The 18729-nt window shown below is 33.1% G+C and overlaps 1 protein-coding gene and 1 long non-coding RNA gene across 6 annotated transcripts in view; one reads left to right on the top strand and one right to left on the bottom strand.

Annotated features, from left to right (window-relative positions):
- LOC108733435 overlaps positions 1 to 8301 on the top strand; it is a 77126-nt gene extending 68825 nt beyond the window's left edge. For 4 of the 5 annotated variants that reach the window (XM_018464608.2, XM_018464607.2, XM_018464610.2 and 1 more), the window contains 4 exons: positions 797 to 895; positions 1684 to 2074; positions 3326 to 3690; positions 7917 to 8301. In XM_018464608.2, the coding sequence (XP_018320110.1) occupies positions 797 to 895; positions 1684 to 2074; positions 3326 to 3690; positions 7917 to 8255 (1194 nt within the window). In that variant the 3' untranslated portion in view covers positions 8256 to 8301. Of the gene's footprint in view, positions 1 to 796; positions 896 to 1683; positions 2075 to 3325; positions 3796 to 7916 lie in introns of all 5 variants that reach the window. The other variant, XM_018464611.1, reaches the window with a different exon arrangement.
- Positions 8302 to 12973: 4672 nt separating this feature from the next.
- On the bottom strand, positions 12974 to 16078 carry LOC112904166. Its single transcript, XR_003230926.1, has 3 exons — positions 14382 to 16078; positions 13976 to 14210; positions 12974 to 13779 (listed from the first exon to the last, which is right to left on the bottom strand). It is a non-coding gene; the product is annotated as an uncharacterized LOC112904166 (long non-coding RNA).
- Between the last annotated feature and the right edge of the window lie 2651 nt (positions 16079 to 18729).

Here is an 18729-nt window from a genome sequence, read left to right as displayed (position 1 = left end):
TTATTAGGTGTTGTTTTTAGCTATTTACCACACGTAATGGATCAATGATTTCTGATAATACATATGTTTGGTTCTTCTGTAAGTACATATTAGAAATTGTTTTTAAGGAATTTTCCTAAGTCCCTAAACTTGGCAAGGACAAAGGCCGGTTATTGATCCCTTGAAGACGGCCAATAACGACTAACAATATAATTTTCGGCTTTTCTTTCTAAGCCTGCTAATCCTGCAGCCACCGTACAGTTAAACTATGAATGAGTCCATTTTTTAATTGCTCCCTTGTAGGACGTAGGTCCCACGCTGGGAATAAGGGTTTTGCATTATTGCCATAACTGTCTGAAATGCTTTTTATTAAATTTTAATTGTATTTACAAGAAAAACACTCTTGCTACACGACATAACAAAAACCGCAATGCGTTAATTAGACTGCAGTAAATTTGAGTATTTAATCAAGATTTATCCGTCATCTTAATCTACAATGTACATTGGCTATACGTAATAAAGATTATCTCAAGGAAGTATAGTGTGTATCAATATTACTTAATTTGTTTCAGAACAAAAGAAAAATGCCGTGAGAAAAACTAAATTAATTCGTCCATTCTTGAACTACTCAGTAGTTGCGTATAAAATTGGATAATTTAACCGAAGCTTTGTGAATGCTTTATTTTCTAATTGGTTATTAAATAAAAATAATGCAAAACACCAAGACTGATGGATGATGCCAGTAAAAACAGTACAATGTCAAATTATTCCTTTGTTTCAACTGGGTTGTCTCATAGAAGCATTTCTTTTGTTTCAGATACTTCAACAACAACTGGATACAGCTGCTAGATTAGAGTTATCTTTAGTAGACAAACTTGATAAAGCACGGGAAGAGAACGAGGAACTAAAATTTCAGGTAAGCTGCTCACTCAACCTTATATTTATGATTAGTAAATACGTGTGGTGTTTTCTTCAATTTTTTCAAACGAATTATTGTGTAATCAAATCAGTCGTACGTCAAATACTTATAGGCAATATAAGATAATGCAACAAGTGTTTTGATATGCGAAAGGCCTTGCATTCTTTTACAAATACTTTCAAAGACTTCATAATCTATTCTTTTATGATTTTGTCATCGACTATGATATATAACCAGAAAATGAAGTCATACATAAGAATTTATTACGATAGAGTGCCTGCAATACATATATTTAATTTCTATTGCAAAGTAAATAAAAAGGATAATTTGTTCTATATAATGCCAAGTGCCTTTTATGTATTCTCTTTTATACTTATATTTAGGATTAATTAAATCATAAAAACAAACTCGATAATCAATTCAGTTAAGTGTATACTGTTATCTGTTGTTCTTTTAGTGTACTTCTATTTTGGAAATAATTTTATGGTGTATGCATTACAGATAATTACCAATTAACACTTGTTGATTGACTGTTTTGAACGGACAAACTGAGTACAGATAATAGTGCTAGTTTAAAATCCTTTTTAATAGGATTTGTTTTTAATTGGTTATCGTTTAAAGTGATTTTCATGGTTGGATATAGTATTTGTCAAACAGGATTTCAAATTGAGACAGGGATTAAGATAATTCTGAATTAATTAAGAGAAGGAAGATATATACACCTAATAGGTATCTTAAAAAACAAAGCAAAACAGAAAGAGAAAAGGTGTCTTCCTTCGTTTCAGTTGGAGGACAAGAATATCGAGTTGGAAGGCACACGTGCTCGTGTACGAATGTTTGAACAATTACAACGTCCAATTCCTACAACCTCCCCCGACGTCATCCCCAGTACTGATTCCATGGCCGTGAGTTCGGTGATCGCGCCGGATCGTGAAGATCGCCTGTCGCGAACCGAAATAACAACGGCCAGCATGAAAGCCATGAGTCCCATTCCCATGAACCATTTAGACCATTCCAGTAGTACCGAAAGCGCCCACGACCAGGCCCATCATGAGTCCGGCGCAACACCTGTAACCAGGAAATCGTCTTCTGTCGGCGGAGAAGTTCAAACTCATCGGAGGAAACCCAGCAAAATACCATTGGTGAAGAGCTACGCGGCACCGAAACCTCCTGGAGGTATGTACTCATGTTGTTTTAACCAAGCGCTAATCCGTGCCGAAATGATTGAAAAAATTCTGATTAAAACCGTAACATTCTGTGTATCGAAGGTAGGCCTAAGATAAACATGGAAAGCGCCCAGTCAGGTAATTCCATATGATTGTATCATGAGAGGAGATAGCTCCACAAAATTACATTACAATCTACTTACATATTAATATCATCATTATTTTTATTACATATGGTCTAGTTGTATTTTAGTGTCGGCTATTGTAGAAAGATATTTAGAATATTTGAGTGTTACTTGGGTGACGATTCAATTATTTTTGTACGCGTAATTACATGCAAATTTCATAGAAAAGCGACGATTGCTAAACCCATCTAGAAAGAAAAAAAAATCACCAGTGCCTAACACGTTTGAGCAAAGTGAGGATATTGCAAATTTTTTTCTCTTAATCACTTATTAGCTAGTGGTTGCGTTGTGTTGCTTAAACAAATTATTCGAAGGAAGTGGAAAACTTGCTGTTTCGTTTCCTTTCTGGCGGAGGTTGAGTGTAAATTTGGTCAGTAATCAAATGGATTTCTTCAAACTCTGTGGAAAGTACGCGTTCTTTTTTATTCTCTTTGTTTGATAGATGTTATGTTGTAACAAATAAAAGTTTTAGCGTTTTTATTGCCCATTAGAATATTACTGTAATCGTTACAGAATTAATTTAAATTGGAGCCGTGAACAGTTAAAACGAAACAGATTGCTAATTATTTGAAAATTGGGTGATGCTAGTTGTATATTTTAATTACGAAACTTTTTAATGTACTAATTAATAGATTCCTTAATATAAATAAGGAATAGAATTAGATACATTCATTTATCAAGAAATTAATGTTGTTTAACAAAAAACTCGCATAGAAGAATTACATTTTCCTGAAGGGTGGTCATGGTAATGACTCCTTTCTCCATGTATACTAGGCTGATGGGATTGACAAAAAATTATTTTATTAATTAAAAGATGTGTAGGTACTATTTTACTTATTTTTCTAAAAAAAAATCGAAGTAGGTACATTTGTCATATCGTACCATCAACGTTTCGATGCCCTCTTCATAAAAGTTTGTCGCCAGTGAGGTCATTTAAGTTTCGACACTGGTGGCAAACTTAGTAGTTTATGACAACCAAACGATCACGCTTTTCACAATTACTTAACTAACCGTTCGAAAGCACCCCCCAAAGCGTCACAATCCGCCTCCTTCATGGCTAAACTGCTTCTCGCCAGGTAAACACAGTCCAGCACCTGGTGCACGTAGCCGTAGCGGCGATCGTCCCCCCTCAGCACAGTCACTTAGGGCCAAGATGACCACGTCGGAATCGGCCTCATCCACGTCACTTTCCAAATCTCGAAACTCGCTGAGTAACGCGCGGGATTCTCTTACCGGAAAGGTTCGTACATCGGGCGATTCCTTGAGCGGCCGCAGGAGTTCCGACTCGTTCTCGAAACTTCGGGAATCCCCAGTGAATTCGAGCTTGAGGGGCGGCAGTGGAAGCGTGGCCAAGAGGGATCTAAGTTTCAGAAAGCCTGGGACTCCCGTCAGGAGGAACAGCTCCATACGGGAGGGAAGCACGCCCGCAACCGATGCCAAGGTACGACCCAAACTGTCCTTTTGGAGCAACTGGCTGAAACTACTAGATAACGGCGCCACTTAGGGGTAGCCCCTCTCGCGGTCCTTTGTGCCTTCTAAGTGTACAGTAAGTCCGCTTGTTTTTTTATTTTTTTTTATTTTCTTATTTTTGCTTTGCTTCTTCGCTTTGCTCTGCTGGAATCACAACCTTGTCATCCACGCCGTACAGGGGTCGTTCAAAATCGTACTCGTATCTACTACCAGAATAATTATTTAATAAATTCAACGTTTGTGTATGTTACAAAAACAGTTACATTTTTGACATGACAACGTCTTATAATTCGATAGAGCCGGCTGCACGCACGAAAAAACATGACTCATGCGGCGTTATCTCGCTCTGAGGCGTTCCATTTAAGGCTTGAAGTGCAAGCGATAGCGCGGAACGAGCGACAAAGAGGCACAATCGGCCTCCGCGTTCGGCAGCGTTCGACATCTGTCTCTCTCCTACTTGAGTGAGCGATGCGTCCGCGTGGACAGCTGCTATACAATAATACATTTCCATTTACCTCCTCTATATCCATAAAAAATATCTATCAAACAAATAAAATTAAAATTTTCTTTTGAAAAATGAACCATTCCATCACTATTTTCTTATGACGTTGTCACGTTCAACTATCGTCAGTAAACCGACTTTACAGACAACCGATTTTTTTTTTTAACGAAGGCATAATGTAGAAATTATTTTCGCGAAATATGAAAAATTTGAACGATCCTTGTATGCTGTTACGGCATGCGCTTATTACGGAACAATTAAGTCACGTAAGTATGTGCTTTTGCGGTCTACAGTACATCATTTATTGGGTTTCTTTGTCCATGGGACTTGGAAAGTAAAAATAATAGCAATTCGGAAGTATTCTCTGCTTAGGTCGCAGATACACGTATCAACATAAGGGTGTTGGCATTCTACGTTCATTAAAAATTACTGCGGGCCGATTGGCCACACGAAAACTTCTGCTACGTTTTTGTGACGTGCCTAGAAGAAAATTTGAAAGAAATATTTAAATAATCTACAAACCAAAACATTAATTTTTTGAAAATTGCAAAAAACAATTCAATCTCCCACCTGCTGTCCGATACAATTGGTCGGCAACTTTTTGTCCACATATAATAGTATCCCATGATGGTATCCGGTTGCACGGCGCGTGTTTCCGGTAGTCACAGGCCACAGCGATTAGTCCTGGTTCGTAAATATTAAAATTACACCGAGACTTCGATTCAGCGCACACTGCAAACCCACTCGTGCATTTATTTTTGTTTATTTTGTTTTTCGTCACAGCCTAATGAGATGTAGGTAGTGTAAAATCGTGTACCCACCCAGGAAACTTTTTCATCCTTTCAACGGTTTGTTGTTAAATATTTAATTCGCTGTTATGTATGTAGTTATGATGACCGGTTATTAACCTACTTTACTATCATTCGCCATTATTTTGTTTGAAAACAAGTTCAGCGGAAAATAATAGTTTAATTAGAGTCGGACCAAAACATATTATATTAATTAAACAAATACAAAACAAGCAAATTTATCTATGTAATTGAATATTTTTTAGCATATTAATGGAAGTTGTTTTGCGTTTTAATTATTCAATAAACTACAAAATGTGTGTTACAAATTTTCTGAAATTTTGTTGTGGATTATCGTAAGGATTTTCATGTACCTATGCAATTGAAATCGGTGCTTGGCGCATTAAATTTATTTATAAAAGGTGCTTTATATTAAGCTGTTTTATTTGCATTTTAACGATCGTACAATTATTGGGAAAATGTTATAGGAGCTACCGTTAGATGGTAATGAAGAGTTTGAGACATATACTTAATACCAGTTAATAACACACTGGAATTTATCAATTACTACGTTGACAATTAACGGTAAATTCTAATACATTTTAACTGTTACTGTAGGTGATGTTTGCAGGAAAGTTTTTAATGATTTGCAAACCGTGTTACTGGTACACATTCAGGTAGATTTTAACCTATCAAAATTAATGAGAGAACCTGCATTAATTAAATAATTAGATTAACTATACATATAAGATTTTTATTGTCCTGGGTCTGAAAGGAAAGATGTTATTAAATTGTCTAGAGAAAAATATTTTCTGCTCTGGTTTTAGTTCAGCGTAATCTGTTCTGGGGTTCCTTAGGGGCTCTCATCACGAGATGTTTAATTTTACATCAAGTTTTGTTTCTAAATCATTCAACACCGTGTATATGTACACATATTTGTCGCAAGGCTCCTAGTGCACCTAGTTCCAGGCGAGACATTCACCTTGGAAGGTTGCCAGATGAAAACGTGTTACAATCGTCTACGGCTAGTAAAATTGAAAATAATTCAGCTATCAGGAAGCAAATTATATCGTGCGCAATGTGTCTTTTAGAGAGCAGGTCTCGCTGGCATCCAAATCTAATCTTTAACGCTCCGAAACGGATTTACTTTTACGTTAGATAATTTGTCCCTTACACACTTGACACAAACGAAAGTGTAACGTGAACACATGAACACATTGCATATGTATATTTTAAGTATTGATGTGCTTTATTTTTGTCGTAATTGTAGCCTGTGGATGGAAAGGGAAAAATTAGGTACTTGTAGTAAAACAGTTTTTCTCTTAAAATGCCTGCTGATTAGTAGGTACGTATTATTCGTTAATCTTTTTCTCTTTGTTGCATGTTTTCCGTCTGTTGTAAATATTACCTAATTAGCGCACAATTATCTTTCTTTAAGTTATTCTGTTTAATTTGCAAAAAAAAATTGTTTTAACCGAAAAGATTTACTGTTTTGGAAAAAAAGCCCATTCATTGAATTTGTAAGGTAAATTGAATATAATTTTTCTAATATAACATACAGTAGAATGTTTATTTATTATTAATCAAAATAATTCATGAAATAACAACTCTTGGTTTTGTTTTGTTTGTGATGTTAAATATACTTAAAAATGTAGGGATGAATTACAAAGATAGAAGAGTGATACTTAGTTTGTATAAAGAGCAACAGGCACTTATAGAGCTGGCGATGCAACGTAGAGAAGTAAATATTAGGAAGGGAGTTGCACACTGTCACCGCTACTTTTTAATCTATATATCGAAGACGCCATCAACATCATTAAAGACAGTACAACTGAAGGGATAGACGTGCAAGGGCAAAAGATTAGTATGCTTAGATTTGCAGATGATATAGCAGTATTAGCATCTAGCAAGGAGGACCTAGAGATAGCTTTAAATAAAATGGAAGCGGTACTGACAGATCAGTACTGTATGAAAATAAACAAAAATACTGGTATACAAGGGAGGAAAAAGTAGGGAAAGAGCGAATATAAAGATAGGAGACGAAAAATTAGATAAAGTGGCTGATTTTAGATACCTAGGAAGTCAGATAAGTCAGGATGGAAGGAGTAGTAGGGATATAAAGCAGAGGATAGCGCAGGGTCGTGTCGCCTTTAATAAAAAGAAGTCACTTCTATGCTCGCGAACGGTTAATTTAGAAATTCGAAAAAGGTTGTTAAAGGTGTATGTTTGGAGCACGGCGTTGTACGGGTGCGAAACACGGACAGTGGGGGCGGCGGAAAAGAAAAGGTTAGAAGAGTTCGAAATGTGCTGTTATTGGCGGATGATGAGGATATCGTGAGTAGAAAAGGTTAGAAATGAAGAGGTATTGGAAAGAATAGGAGAACAGTGGAGTCTGTGGAAGTCAATAAAAAATAGGCGAGATAGGTTGGTAGGACACCTTCTCAGGCATGAAGGTCTAGTCAGAGACATATTAGAGGCAGAAACAGGAGTTAGGATGGGTAGAGGTAGACCTAGATTAGGTTACTCTTCGCAAATAGTTAAGGATGTGGGCTGTTCTAGTTTTAGGGAAATGCGAAGTTTAGCTCAGGATAGGAAAGAGTGGAGGTACGTGTCCAACCAGTCTTAGGACTGATGGCCTTATGATATGTGTAATAGTGAAACAAAACCAAGAGTTGTTATTTCATGAATTATTTTGAAAAATGTTTCACCAAGAGCTAAGCCAAGTTACAAGTAATATTATTATTAGTCGATAATATGCATGTAATGCCGTGGCGAATTGAAATTCGTTTTCTGATTTTAACTAAATTAGTAAATTCAATTTCGGGAGTATAAAGGATCAGAGAACGTCCATTTACGAAAGTTTAATCGTAATGGTTAGGTTTCATTGTTCGTCTCCACCCATTACAGACAAGTTCAAACCCCTGCGACGAAAAATATCGGTCTCTATGGGCTCCCTCCTCATATAACGACAGCCCATCGTCCGAGCAATTCCTGGATTCGCTGGACTTGGATGAAAATGTCAATTCAACGGCTTTGACCACCCTGGAAAATTCGAGTAGTCATCGGTTCCAAACGGCCAACACTTTTCTGTGGAAGGTCGGTGGCGGTCCGGACAGTGGCCAAGGGCTGTTTTACGACAGCATAAATACTGACACCCTGTCGAGCCTTTACAAACAGAACGGAGGGGAAGAAATGGCGGAATTCGACTCACTGGAGAAAAAGCTTTTTCCGGAACACCAACAATAAAGGTTTTTAATTTTTATTAATACTTAATGCAATAATATGATTATTGGTAGATTTTAACCTATCAAAATTAATGAGAGAACCTGCATTAATTAAATAATTAGATTAACTATACATATAAGATTTTTATTGTCCTGGGTCTGAAAGGAAAGATGTTATTAAATTGTCTAGAGAAAAATATTTTCTGCTCTGGTTTTAGTTCAGCGTAATCTGTTCTGGGGTTCCTTAGGGGCTCTCATCACGAGATGTTTAATTTTACATCAAGTTTTGTTTCTAAATCATTCAACACCGTGTATATGTACACATATTTGTCGCAAGGCTCCTAGTGCACCTAGTTCCAGGCGAGACATTCACCTTGGAAGGTTGCCAGATGAAAACGTGTTACAATCGTCTACGGCTAGTAAAATTNTGCTCATGTTGTTTATACTATATAAAAAAACAATAATAAGTTAATTATTGTGGCTTTATAATTTCTAATGATATGTACGAACATTAATTTAATTAATGCTAAAACATAGGCAAATACGATAGCATATAAACGAAAGCGTCCATTATGTAGGTTCTATTTAAAAAGTAAAAAATTAATTCCTCAAGTTTCAAATGGACACAACACACGGTAGTTGATAAATAAATAATTAAACGTTTACTTGCTTTCACTTCTGTAATTTTGTCCAAACTAAGGCATTTTTAGGAAGGCTTTTTAAATGTACCTATACAAAGATGTCTACAATATTTATTTTCCATATTCCTTAGCTTAGGATATATGTACTAGTGTACAGGGTAGTCCACTAAGCGCGCCTTGCTCTCTAGCGATCTTGCCGTTGAAATTGGAAGAAATTTTTTTCAGTACCGGAAGTATACATCCGCTGCCTTATTTTAAATGGAACACCCTGTACATTTTTGAATTCAGCATCAGTTTTAATGTCCAGTTTGTTAATCGTAGTTTTTGCGAGCACGGTATCTTTTTAGAATTATTTAGTAATTTCTAGAAAATTTATGGTTTGTAGTACAAAAATTTTAATATCTCGGCATTTATACTCGATAAAAAGATGCGGCTGCTGCTGTTGAAAAGAACAAAGAAACGCACCTGGCTTTCCATCTAAAATTTTCCTTCAAAGCACCTTAAATTGTTACACCAGTAATGTTCAAATTTTACATGTTTCAAACATCGATAACTCATTTTGACATCGTCGGATACAAAATTAAGTTCTCTTTCGATTTTATTAAGGCATATTACGGTCTACGTTTGACGGTTTTCAAAATAATTGCGATTAGTTAATTATTGTGTAATATACAAAGAAAACGGATAGATCCTGGACGGCATGGGCATTATATTATGTTTATTCGAATTATTGATAAAATTACTCAAACTCAACACAACACAAACAATTAATGTCATTAGTTCGATATCGGAGTTTTATTCACTTCTGCAATAAACCATTTTGAGAAAATTCTGCAAGTGAAGTCATTAATTGTTTGTGTTGTGTGAAGTTTAAGTAATTTTGTCAATAATTCGAATAAACATGACAGAATGTATTTTCGGCTACAGAAATTATTTTCCGCAAATGAACCATTTGACCAGGGACGTTTTTTACTAAAAACATTTGCTTCCAATTTCAACGGCAAGATCGCTAGAGAGCAAGGCGCGCTTAACGGACTACCCTGTATATGTATCGTATCAGCTTTTACATCTTATCTAATAATAATTTTCTAAAATGTGTACTAGGCATTTCTTACTGATAGGTAGTTTGAATAATTATTTGCATCTATCTATTAAATCTTTTTTATTAGAACTGTGATAAAATGCAAAATATTTTGTGGCGCTGGTAATGTGATTTTTTGCCTGATGACTAGTTCCTTCGATTTTTCATCACAATATTCCTCTTAAAGAGATTCGTCCTTCAATACCATACACATATAAAAATAGAGCACACGGACTATGCGTACGGAAATTATGACAGAGGCCGAGAGAGAAAGAGAGACAATCCAATATTTAGTAGTTGCATGCAGCAACAGAGGTAAGAGAACCATCAGTGGTTCATTGGTTTTTTTTTTATGAAAAACCAAGTAATAAAGCGTGGGAAGTTGGGACAACCCTCTTGGACAGAATGACGATTCTCGTTACTCGTTCCTAAAGAGTTCTCAGTCTCCTTTCTCTATTTGTACTTTAATTTGTGCATATTAAAGTAATTCTAAAAAAAAATGTTAGTTTGGTCTCGTGCTCTATTATTATATTATATTGTCTGATACAAATTTATATATATATGTATATAGGTGAAATGTATATCTGTTACGGTGTTACTGTGAAAGTAGATATTGCAGCAAATGTACACATTTTCCGGTAAATATGCACATTTGCCTCCTCATTTGGGTAATNGTAAAAAATAAAAATATTTTAAAGAAAGGATCTCTAAAATAATTTTTGTCGTCGAGTGTTAGAGAAGAAACTTTTTTAAATGCACAAAGACTGTTCATCAATTAATTAACATTAATATATTGTTCATGCCACCGATGTCGGTTTATTTAGACTTTAAAAGGCCACAAGGAAGTTGTGATACTGTTGAATGCTCATCACACATTATGATATGATATAAAAAATAAATGTAAATGGTAAACATTCATTTTTTTAAATTTGCAATTTATTTTTTTTTCTTAGAGCATTTATGATTGTATGTATGTGTATATAAACTTTCTTTTTCGTTTTACATTAATTATTCATTAATTTTATTATTTCTTATGCATTCAATTGAAGTTTATTATGGCATTTGACTGATTTTCATAAATGTTAATTTTAAAATGTGAACTATGCATGTATAAATATTGATATAAACGCTGTACATAAATTTTTGTTATAATGAAACTATAATAATAAACTATAATTGTTGATGTTTGGTGGTTAATTTTAAATTTTTCCTCATGCACTATTGTATTATCTGGATTGAATTTATGCAGGATCTATGTGGTCCTGGAAAATGAACTGGGAAACAACTACAGGTTAGTTTTCTTTTCTATTCCATTTTTTCATTGTTAATTTCAATCTATTGCGTTCGAAAACCTAAACATGTTTTAAAGTACCTGACAGATTGCTGTAACGAAATTATAAGTCAACTTAATGTTGCCCTCTATAGGTGAGTAGTACATTTAAAAGTACATGAAATCTCCAATTAATGCAGGAATCTGTATATTTAAACCTGTAAAAGTTTTGTGAACTCTGGCAGATACCTGTAGTTATATCATAATGCAGGCATCTGCACATGGCAGATTCCTGAAACCTTGCTTCGTGTTTGACGTTGAACACACTTTAAGCCTTACGACAAATCACGAATACATGCAAACTAACATTTAAAGGGATCTGTAATTGTTTAATCGTTCGAGGTCACAGATTCATGCAAACTAACATTTAAAGGGCTCTGTAATTTTTTAAACGTTCAATGTCACAGATTCCTGTCAACAATACATTTATACGTTCATAGTGATTTATGAATTTAACATTTAAGGTCACAGATTCCTGTAAACAAAACATTTACACGTTCATAGTGATTTAAGAATTTAACATTTAAGGTCACTGAATCTTGTAATATAGACTCATTGTATAACTTTGAACTCGGTGGCGCCATCTATGATTGGGTAGCTCAACTTCAATTTTGGATTACAGATTCCTGTAATAAATTACAGATTCCTGTAGCCTTTATTTAAGATTCTTTCTTTCTTTCTTTCTTTATTTAAGATTCTTTATTTAAGATTCTTTCTTTCTTTATTTAAGATTCTTTATTTAAAGGTTTTAAGCTTGTAGGGCTGGATAAATGGGTTAGAAGGGGGCCCCCTTGAAGCCCGCCCCCTAACCCAATATACCGGACTTGAGCTCCATAAATATTGGTTTACCAATGACCTGCAAATGCTACGGTGTCGCCACCTACCATGAAGCCCCAAAACCCAAAATTATTGTTATTATTATCGCTATTATCTTTAGTTTTGAGGTTTCGTGCCAGGTGGCAGCACCAAAAATCACTCGAAATTACACGAAATTACAGGAATCTGTAATTTCGCGAGTCGATCGTGGGGACGTGGTAGGAAGTTGTATTTGTATTAATATTACTAATTTACAGAAGAAAAAAAGCGTATGTTTATTTACATGAATGTTTTGCGAAATTACAAAGATTACCGTAATAAAAATAATAACACGTCCCTACCTTTAATAATACTTAAAATCTATCTATAATTATATTACTCTACGACTTATACTAAGTTAGTAATACAGTTACTTTATTAAATATACAAAAACTAATTATTACTAGCTACTTAATCTATCTAAAATTATATTACTCTAAGGCTTATACTAAGTAAGCAACAAGATTACCTCAATTTTATTAAATACACAAATATCTTAAACTAATTACTACTAACTACTTAATTTATCTAAAATTAAATTACTCTAAGACTTATACTAAGTTAGTAAACAGATTAATCTTATTAAATAAATACACAAATATCTTAAACTAATGCTTAGTGTTAATTTTCAATACAACAAACTAAATGAATTTAACTAATTAAATCTTTAAATACAAAAATTATTCTTTATATGCAACAAAATATTTACTAAATAAGGATAATTCATCTTTTAACGAATATTTAGCTCTCTAAGCAGTAATCATATACCTGAACATTACAATAACACAACTAAAATGTCCAGAAGGTGATTTCTCCCTGTTGTCCTNAAATATCTTAAACTAATTAGTACTAGCTACTTAATCTATCTAAAATTATATTACTCTAAGGCTTATACTAAGTAAGCAACAAGATTACCTCAATTTTATTAAATACAGAAACATCTTACACTAATTATTACGAACTACTTAATTTATTTAAAATTAAATTACGCTAAGGCTTATACTAAGTTAGTAAACAGATTACGTCAATTTTATTAAATAAATACACGAATATCTTAAACTAATGCTTAAAGTTAATTTTGAATACAACAAACAAAATGAATTTAACTAATTAAATCTTTAAATACAAAAATAATTTACTAAATAAGGATAATTCATCTTTTAACGAATATTTAGCACTCTAAGCAGTAATCATATACCTGAACATTACAATAACACAACTAAAAAAGGTCCAGATGGTGATTGCTCCCTGTTGTCCCGACACATCTTCCCATTTTATCTCTTTAGGAGGAGCTGTGGCATACAGGCAGGATCTGGATCGGCTTCATTCTAAAATTATTTTGTTCAATAATTGCATGTTTAGAAGTTAAAAAGAGATTATTTTTAAAATAAGTATTTCATTAACCAAGTTAATAGGAAAAAGATAACTTATCAGTGTCAAGAATATTCCACTTTTAATTGCACCAATACTCTGAACTCCAGAACTTGAAGGAAAGTTGGACTGGACCCAATTTCTCATTGAAAGACAAAATTAAGTAAAAAATAAGCTTTCAATTGACCATTTGATATGAAATATGTTAATAAATAATTTACATAGAAAGCGTATTTTATACTCAATTTTATGACGACTTGGTTGTTACCTAAAACAAATAGTGTTAGCAATTATATTATTAAAGACAATATAACATTATAAATCAGGATTTTCAAATCCACTTTTAAAATGCAATGACGTTAAGTAGTTGTATTATAGATAATTTAAACAAGAAAATATTTCTTCTTTTTGGTTTTAATATCATCAAAAGTGATATTTTCTTATAACTGCATTTTGTACTTTACCCTTGTCATTACCACGACGTAGTTCAGGCACTTCAAAAACTTGCTCCGTTACGAAGAATACAAGCTGATGTCCAGTTTAGTAAGCAAACACATCACCATCGATATCTACAGAGAAATATCGTTTAATTAAGTAAAAAATACGCTTTCAATTGACCATTTCACATGAAAATTGTTAATAAATAATTTATACAGAAAGCGTATTTTATACATAATTTTATGACAACTTGGTTGTTACCTAAAACAAATAGTGTTAGAAATTATATTATTAAAGACAATATAACACTATTTTTAAATCCAATTTTAAAATGCAATGACTTAAGAAGAATTTAAACAAGAAAATATTTCTTCTTTTTGTTTTTATATCATCAAAAGTGATATTTTCTAATAACTGCATTTTGTACTTTACCCTTGTAATTACCACGACGTAGTTCAGGCATTTCAAAAAGTTGCTCCAATACGAAGAATACAGGCTGATGTCCAGTTTAATAAGAAAACATCCCCATCGATATCTACACAGAAATATCGTTACATAAAAAGGCACTTCATTATGCACATAAAAATCAAACAATAGGTATGTAATACCTGCAATAATGCAACAATATTAAGATTAATATCTAAACTCATACATTTGGGGAAGAAACATCAAAGCTGGCATGAAATCAATAACAAGGCGAGGGAAACTTAAATCAGAGTTTCCTCGACCATTACTAATAAGGGGTGAACCACACTTATACATTCTCAAAAAAGCCGTTAGTAGTTGGCACAAAGTCAATAACTGCGATGACAGTCGCAAGTCAGGGCTTTCCCACGATGCCCGAAATTGATCAACATGATTTTAGGTTTTAAAAGTCCAAAATCTTAGCTTTAGGAAAGGAACGTCAAAGCTGACCAAAGTCAACGACATCGGGTAGGGAGTTTGGCACTAATTTAAATTAAATCCCTCGACCATTGCTGGTCAAGGCAGGACTACGGTTTTAGGTCGTGAAACCTAAGGTTGTAGTCCACAAAAAATCGTCAATTGACCGAAATCAATGACTTAGATGACAACTGCAAATGAAAACCTACACAAATGCAGTTGTCAAATTTTGGTCCCACGATGCCTGAAAAAGAATGACTGCTTTGATTTTAGGTTTTTGAAACCCAAAATAAAAGCTCTGGGAGCAACGTCAAAACTGGCATAAAGTCAGCGACAAAGGATGGGAAATTGGTACTAACTTGATTGAGTTTCCCTCGACCATTGCTGGTCAAGGTCAGGACTACGGTTTTAGGTCGTGAAACCTAAGGTTGTAGTCCACAAAAAATCGTCAATTGACCGAAGTCAATGACTAAGATGACAACTGCAAATGAAAACCTACACAAATGCAGTTGTCAAATTTTGGTCCCACGATGCCTGAAAGAGAATGACTGCTTTGATTTTAGGCTTTTAAAACCCGAAATGAAAGTTATGAAAAGGACCGTCAAAATTCACATAAAGTCAGCGACAAGGGGTGGGAAATTGGTACTAAATACAAAACGATCTTGACATCATTCCAGCCAAATGATGTGGGTATTTATACTAACGTAACGGATTTAACGCATTTCACATTGAAATATTTTAACAGTTCCTAATAATCTTAAGCACAAAGAAAATGTTAATTCTAGAAAAATTACATAGAACCACTGGATTCTGAAAAATGTTTAAGAACCTCAATATGTACATCAACTAAGCACATTTCGTATTTTAATCATATAATTAGTTAGAGAATGTAGGTGTTCACCATGTAGGGCGAAATCATATAACTTATTATTTTTGTCACAATCAGATGTATAATCATAAGTTTTCTTTTATTCAGTCCTTAAGTTTTTTTTTTTTCTTATTTTTTCAACTTTTCCGTTTGTATCAGTTTTTAAATATAAGCACTTATGGCATAGAAACGATCGTCGCATGTTAATATGCTCAAAATACGTCACTTACCTATTTGAAGATTTTCAAAAAAAAATTTTCAATCACTGAAGATGATGAGTACCTAAGGGACCTAGATATAGAACCTAGTACTATTTCAAATTTTTATATGCGAAATATTCAAAATAATTATCACAATCAAATAATTTATTTGAAAGATCAAAGAAAATTCAAGAAAGAAGCCATTAAATAAATCGTCAAAGCATATTAGGTGTGTACTTTCTAGTACTGAAAAATAAAAATTTATACTTATGTCAAAAAAGAAGGGAAGACAAAAAGCAAAAGTTTTTTGATCGCCCAAATTAATTGAACGATCGAAGGATGTGAAGACAATACCTGCTGTGGTGTCAGGAAGCTCAATACGTCATCCGTCCTCCACCATCAACTGATGTTCCCATTAGTAGGCCCGAAGAAAAGCGGTAAAAACCCTAAATCATTACTTAGCGTAACACATAGCATGATTATCGCATAGCGAAATACCTGCCGGTGTTAATAGTATAGCATGATTGTTCGCATTGTTGCGCAATACCTGCCAATTCCTATCTAAGTAAGTAATTAGTGCAGTTACCGTGAAGCTCCAGTTCGGAAATGAAAAGGATAGCGACTAGTATGCCCTAACTTTATTAATTAATTCTAAAAAATATGTTGACTTAAATTGTTGTAATTTTAAAAAAAAGAGAACTTTTAAGACATACTAGATGATTTTTTCCTTTTTTGGCATAATAATTACCTACTGCGAGTTAGACGTAAAATTTATTCATTTACACGATTTCCGTTTTAACTTAACAATAATTTATTAGCAAGACGACTATTTTAATAACTGGTTTCTTGGTTTGGAATATTTAAAAATTATTATTTTTTGTAAAACATTTAAATTAACATTTATATTTTTGTAGTACCTACTCTTTCCTAAATAAATTCCTAGCTATAACATTTTACAGTAAATGCTTACCTATTTGCTGGTCTTGATGGATGAAAACAACACCACTCACAAACGAAAAGCAAAAATGTTTACCCGATTTGACCAAGTTTGCAACTATAATTAATGCCATTTTCATAGAATAGAATAATAATCTTACGTAATTACTGTAATTAAGTGAAAGATAGAAAAATAGTTTTATGAAATCAGACATTTCAATTATTTACCATTTGCAGACATATTGTTAATCCAAGCAAAAATGTGTTTAATGAAATGAAATAAACTACATATGGTACAGACGATTTTAATATTGCTCCTTGAATTGAATGAAACAAATGCTCAAAGGACGACAAGTTCCAAAAAAAGAAATTGTTTAACGTTTTCAATAGGTAGTTATAATGACTTGATATTTTCAATATGTTTGCTATAGAATATAGATTGTATTTACACATCACTGATGTAACTCTTGTACATATATACACTACTGTAATAAACAAATGAAAAATTTAGAAAACTTTAGCAAAACAATTTGTTAATATCTGTTGTAGTTTTACAAAAACAAAATATAATAGTTGCAAACTTAGTTTAAACGAATTCCACGAAACACAACACTTCGTAAGAGATAAAAAACCGCGGAACTTTTCAACCCGGTTGATAATGCGCCTTGATTAAAACTTACAATCCTTATTGGATTGATACATGCGGCGATGGACAATTGCACTCGGCCTATATATGAAAAATAGCCTTTATTAAATAGGACAATTAGGTGTAAATGTACTGATGTTTACTAAATAATTTGCAAAATACCCCGTGGGCATAAATGTACTTATATTGTTATTATAAATATATATAATGATATATATATATATATATGTATATAGGTGAAATGTATATCTGTTACGGTGTTACTGTGAAAGTAGATATTGCAGCAAATGTACACATTTTCCGGTAAATATGCACATTTGCCTCCTCGTTTGGGTAATGTGCATTCAACTAACATTTACAATTTCAAAGAAGGGAAATGTACATTGAATTCACAATGACCATGTCGTTTTGGTAAATGTGAGCATACAAAATAGGAAATCGCAAGTGCCTAGTAATGTGGAATAAAAATAAATGCTGGAATATTATGTAATTCCAAGTGCCACAATAGCAATTGTTGCTCAAATAAATAAAACTTTTTTCATTATGAAATTTCTATATGTTCATTATAGTTTTATAAAATTTAACTGTTATAATAAAGAAAAGTATGTTATTATTATTATTTGTTTGATTCCCATCGTATTGGTCCTGAAAAACTAGGACGAAAATTGTATTTATGAATATTGGGATCATAACCTACGACATATTATATAACATGCAAAGAAAAGAATGTTTTGTTTGTCATTTGCATTTTTTAATTAAAATAATTTTCGTTATTAAAGCCTTTTGTATTATGTTTATTTAAATAAATATTTTTTTACTGCAACAACATTTTTAATTTATTTGTATTCTAACTTTTCTTAAAACATAAAGGTAAGAGTATACATTTACCAAAACGTGAAGGCAAGAGTACACATTTGCCGGGAAATGTACATATACATTATATTCAGTTCACATATACCTAACTTCTTGGGAAATGTACACTGTTCGGTGGTTGCAGTATTCGCTCACTGTCCCATATATTCTTTCGGATTTTGTTTTTGTTGTTGATGAAGAACTCCCTTTTTTGTTTGGTTTTTTATTTTGTACAATATAATACACTATGTACAATTTACTAAGTATTTGCCTTGTATTTGAATATTGTTGGTTCGATGATTGAATACTTGTTGATTGATTTTAATTGATAGATTGATTATCGAATATTGAATATTGAATACTGAATTGATTTGAATGTTAAAGCTTGAATGTTGA

This window comes from Agrilus planipennis, unplaced genomic scaffold (genome assembly GCF_000699045.2).
Source record: "Agrilus planipennis isolate EAB-ADULT unplaced genomic scaffold, Apla_2.0 scaffold49, whole genome shotgun sequence".
Taxonomy (NCBI): Eukaryota; Metazoa; Arthropoda; class Insecta; order Coleoptera; family Buprestidae; genus Agrilus; species Agrilus planipennis.
The sequence above is the reverse complement of the archived record's forward strand: the minus strand, read 5'-3'. Positions and strand labels throughout refer to the sequence as shown.